The 5,237-nt window shown below is 56.1% G+C and overlaps 1 protein-coding gene across 1 annotated transcript in view; it reads left to right on the top strand.

The window, feature by feature from the left end:
* CD320 (CD320 molecule) overlaps positions 1-4,662 on the top strand; it is a 6,374-nt gene extending 1,712 nt beyond the window's left edge. Inside the window, exons 3-6 of the mRNA XM_060182243.1 lie at positions 1,672-1,785; positions 2,873-3,088; positions 3,927-4,091; positions 4,252-4,662. Coding sequence (XP_060038226.1) covers positions 1,672-1,785; positions 2,873-3,088; positions 3,927-4,091; positions 4,252-4,373 — 617 coding nt within the window. The 3' untranslated portion in view covers positions 4,374-4,662. The remainder of the gene's footprint in view (positions 1-1,671; positions 1,786-2,872; positions 3,089-3,926; positions 4,092-4,251) is intronic.
* The last annotated feature ends 575 nt before the right edge of the window (positions 4,663-5,237 follow it).

Below are 5,237 nucleotides of genomic sequence, written 5' to 3'. Positions count from 1 at the left end.
CCGCCTGTGAAGCGACTTCCCTGCAGGTGGGGAGCCGGGGCTCAAACCGGGAACCTTATGCCGGTCCTTGTGCTTTGCGCCACCTGCACTTAGCCCGCTGCGCTACCGCCGACTCCCTCCTCCTCTTTTATTATCTTTATTTATTTATTGGATAGAGACAGCCATACATCAAGAGGGGAGGAGATGACAGAGAGGGAGAGAGACAGAGACCCCTGCAGCCCTGCTTCACCACTCACAAAGCTTCCCCCTTGCAGGTGGGGACCAGGGGCTAGAACCCCGGTCCTTGTGCCCTGTAACGTGTGCGCCATCACCCAGCCCCGGACATTTTCTTCGTCGTCTTCTTTCTTTCTTTTTTAAAATATTTACTTATTCCTTTTTGCTGCCCTTGTTGTTTTATTGTTGTAGTTATTATTGTTCTTGATGTCATCGTTGTTGGATAGGACAGAGAGAAATGGAGAGAGGAGGGGAAGACAGAGAGGGGGAGAGAAAGACAGACACCTGCAGACCTGCTTCACCGCCTGGGAAGCGACTCTCCTGCAGGTGGGGAGCCGGGGGCTCGAACCGGGATCCTCACGCCGGTCCTTGTGCTTTGCGCCACGTGCGCTTAACCCGCTGTGCCACCGCCCGACTCCCCATAAAATAAATCTTAAGGTCGTCAGGTGGTGGCGCCCCTTGTTGAGTGCAGTGACTTGGGGTTCAAGCCCCCATCCCCACCTGCGGGGGGACGCTTCATGAGTGGGGAAGCGGGGCTGCAGGGGTCTCTGTCCCTCTCTGTCTCTAGCCAATAAATAAATAAATTAATTAAAAGGGCTGGGCAGGTGGTGGCATAGCTGGGAAACCTCTCAGGTTTTAGTCCACACGGACCCAAGTTCAAGCTGGGGGGGGAGGAAAGAAGCTTTACAAATAGTGGAGCCGAGCTGCAGGCCTTCCTTCCTTCCTTCCTTCCTTCCTTCATCTTTATTGACTGGATAGAGACAGCCAGAAATCGAGAGGGTAGCGAGAACTTCTTCACCGCTCGTGAAGCTTCCCCCTTGCAGGTGGAGAAGAAGGGGAAGGGGGCTCGAACTCGGGTCCGTTAGCACCGTAACATGTGCCCTCAGCCAGGTGTGCCATCACCTGTTCCCCAGGTGTTTCTATCACATATCTCTCTATCTATCAGTCTAGCACCTACAAATCATTCTATCGCTCTATCAATCTATTTGTCATATCTGTGATTATATATCTTGACCTTTCATCTATTATCGATCAGTCACCTATCATCTTGATCTATCTCTATATCACCTATAGCTGTCGTACTTGTCTCTCCATCTGTCTGTCATGTCTATCATCAAATCTATGCCGTACCTCTCAATTTCTGTCTCTCTAAAATAAAATCAATATTAAAAAGCACGTAAGACCCTGAGAATGGGAAAGTTACCAGGGGAGGGGATGGGATATGGAGATCAGGTTGTGGGGATTGTGTGGAGCTGTACCCCTCTTATCCTACGGTTTTGTTAATGTCTCCTTTCTTAAGTAAAAAAAAAAATGTAAAAAGTCAGGGCTCAGTGAGTCTGGGGCATAACCCCCCACACCCTCTCCACCTGGCTGTCAGGCCTGGGGAACCTGTCAGGACCTGCGAACTGGGGGACCCCATCACGTGGCCCCGAACGCCTCCCCTGTGCTTCTCTGCAGCCACCTGCCCGCCCAGCAGCTTCCAGTGCCGGCCCAGCGGGGTCTGCGTGCACCTGGACTGGCGCTGCGACTCGGACCCCGACTGCCCGGATGGCAGCGATGAGGAGGCCTGCAGTGAGTGGCCACGCCCTGCTGGGGCACCGGGGTGGGGCTTGCCCAGGGCGGGACCTGATTGGCTGAGGCCCCCTGGAGGGGCGGTGTCTAATCAACTATCAATTCTGGGTAGGCAGGGCTTGTCAGGAGTGGGACCTCAGAGGCTGAGGGCACCTGGAGGGGCGGGGCTTGCTGGGGCTGATCTGATAGGTTGAGGGTACCTGGAGGGGAGGGGCTTGCTGGAGACACAGCCTCATAGGCTATGGATTCCCGAAGGGGCGGAGCCTCAGGTTATCAATTTGTGGAGGGGCGGGGCATACTGAGGACGCGTCCTCAGGCTGTGGATTCCTGAAAGGGCGGGGCCTCATATGACCAATTTATGGAGGGGCGGGGCCTCAGGTTATCAATCTGTGAAGGGGCGGTGTTTGCCGGGGGCAGGGCCATATAGGCTATGGGCTCCTGAAGGGGCGGTGCTTACCAGTGTGTGGCCTCAGTTATGAATCTGAGGGGCGGTGCCTCAAGGCTATGAAGCTATTGGTGGTGGGGCTTATGATGGGTGGGTCTGATAGGTTGAGGGCTCCTAGAGGGGCGGGACCTCTGACTCCGAACTTCCCAAGGGGGTGGGGCTTGATTGGGGGCGGAGTCTTACTGTCTGGGCTCCTGGGTCTCATTGGCTGAGTGCTTTGCAGGGGCGGGGCCTCCTGGGCAGGGCGGGGTCGTGGAGGGGTGGGGTGCTCAGGTTCGGATTTGGGCGAAGGTGGGAGGGACATTGGGAAGAGAGGTGCATGGGACAGGCTGAAGACTTGCCGGAGAAGCGGGGGTGGGGGTGGGGTGGGGGTGCCTTGCTGGGTCTGTCTGGGGGGTTCCTCCCCAAGGCGGGCGCTGCGGACCTGTGGACTCCCAGCCAAAGGATCTTTCCAGACTTGCAGATGGCTGGAAGTTGGGGGGCTTCCCCCAAGGCGGGAACTAGAGACTTGAAGACCTCCCCACCATGCAAAAGACTGGGGCGAGGGAGCCTTTTCAGGCCTGCAAAGGCCTGGGGGCTGCATGGGGGAGCCTCCAGGTGGGCACTGGGGACCTGACCCCCTTCCCCTCCCCTGTGCCCCAGCCGTGCAGCCCGCCCCCGCCGCCAGCCCCTGCCCCTGCGCGGACCTGCGCGACTGCCAGGCCGCGGGCCACCTCCACCGAGGCCTCTACAACTGCAGCCGCCAGCCCTGCCCGGCCGGGGAGCTGCGCTGCCCGCGGGACGGGACCTGCATCCCGCTCACCTGGCTCTGCGACGGCCACCGCGACTGCACCGACGGCGACGACGAGCTCGACTGCGGTGCGACCGCTGGGCCCGGGGTGATGGGGGCGGGAGACAAGACACACCTGCTGGGCATATGCACCTGCCCACCTGCCCTTTCAGCCCTTGGGGGTCACCTGGGGCACATTGGCATCCTCCCCCCTAGCAACCCAATACCTGGATTTTTTTTTCCTTTCTTTTTGGTAAAGATTTTTAAAAGTATTTATTTTTGTTACCCTTGTTTTATTGTAGTTATTTTTTTAATTATCATTATTTATTTATTGGATAGACAGAAATCGAGCGGGAGAGACAGAGAGAGAGACAGAAAGACACCTGCAGCCCTGCTTTACCACTCGCAAAGCTTTCCCCCTGCAGGGGCCGGGGGCTTGATCGTCCAACACGGGCGATCGACCAGGTGTGCCAACACCTGGGCCCGTTTTATTGTAGTTATTATTGTTGTTATTGATGTCGTTGTTGCTGGATAGAACACAGAAATGGAGAGAGGAGGGGAAGACAGGGGGAGAGAAAGACAAGACACCTGCAGACCTGCTTCACTGCCTGGTAAGCGACTCCCCTGCAGGTGGGGAGCCAGGGGCTTGAACCGGGATCTTTACGCCAGTCCTTGCGCTTTGTGCCAACCTGCGCTTAACCCACTGTGCTTTCTCTCCCCGTCTTCACCTCCTCTCTCCATTTCTGTCCTATCCAACAACAACGACATCAACAACAATAATGACTACAACAATAAAACAAGGGCAACAAAAAGGAACATTTTAAAAAAATAAAAATAAAAAAGGAGAGACCCCAGCACTGAGATTCAAACCTGGCTCACTCTCCTGGCCGAGCGACCCAGCCAACCCCATAACTGGCCTTCTTGCAGGAACTGAACCTCTCCGGGAAGGGGATGCCCCGTCTATGGCGACAGTGGCTGCCATCCTGGCGAACGTCACCTCTTTGGGGAACTTCACAGCCACCTCCGCTGGGGGGGACCAGGGCTTCCTCCAGCCTGGGAGCCACAGAGCCGTCTGGGGCATAGCTGCTGGCGGTGAGCGGATTAGAGGGGACGGCCACCCTGCACCCCCAGAAGCCCCTCAAGTCCTGAGCACAGGGAACAAGGGAAGGAGGGACGTTGCCCTGCCTATCCTGGTGTGTGAAGCGCCCTAACAAACCACTTCTGTTGGTCTGTCTATGTACCCCCCCCACAGGGGTCCTTCTCGTGGGACTGGCGACCACGTCCCTGGCACTGCTGTACCTCCGGTCCCGCAAGCCTCGGGTGGACCTGAAGGACTGCCTGGTGTTCTTGGAGCGGAAGACCTCGCCGCTCTGACCTGAACTGACTACCCCAGGCACAGCAAGAGGCCACCCACGGACGCCTGCAGGTCCCCGGGGGAAAGAGGACAGACAGGGCACCTGGTCTCTCCCGGAACCAAAGATCTAGCCCCAGGACCCGCCATGGCTGGATGGCTCATAGACACTCCAGTCAAAATTCAGAGGGGGGACTCCTCTGCCCACCTGGAGCATATGACCCAGGTTCAAGCACGGCCCCCACCACACTGCAGGAAGCTTTGGTGCTATGACCTCTGCCTTTAAAATAAAATAAAGTACTTGCTATTCTGTGTGTGCCTCTGGGTTGTAGGTTCAAGCTCTAGCACCACCATCAGCCAGAGCTAAGCAGCTCTCTCCCCCTCTCCTTCCTATCTATCTGAACAGGGCCCTGTTACGTATTTACACTTAAAAATTAACTTTTTGGGGAGTCAGGCTGTAGAGCAGTGGGTTAAGCGGCCACGCAAAGCGCAGACACCGGCATAGGGATCCTGGTTCGAGCCCCCGGCTCCCCACCTGCAGGGGAGTCGCTTCACAGGCGGTGAAGCAGGTCTGCAGGTGTCTTGTCTTTCTCTCCCCCTCCTGATTTCTCCCTTAAAAAAAAATCTGGCCTGAAAGGAAACTGCTCCAACGTTCTCCAAAGCATTCCAAACATAGTCTTCCTCTCCTTCCTCTTGTCCCCTCCTGTCCTTGGCGCCACCAGCGAGGCTTGTCTGTTTTAAATTTAGCCCAGTTTTTCGCGATGTACAATAGCATTTGTTTCTGTTTGTTATTTTGGAAGGGAGATCTACATGACAGGAAAGGAACCCTTTTAAAGTTAATGGTTCAGAGACATCCGGCTCTTAGCAAATGTTTTGCAAGAAAAAAA

Source organism: Erinaceus europaeus, chromosome 23, assembly GCF_950295315.1.
Source record: "Erinaceus europaeus chromosome 23, mEriEur2.1, whole genome shotgun sequence".
Classification (NCBI taxonomy): domain Eukaryota; kingdom Metazoa; phylum Chordata; class Mammalia; order Eulipotyphla; family Erinaceidae; genus Erinaceus; species Erinaceus europaeus.
Note: the sequence above shows the minus strand (reverse complement) of the source record. Positions and strands in the feature narration are given on the sequence as shown.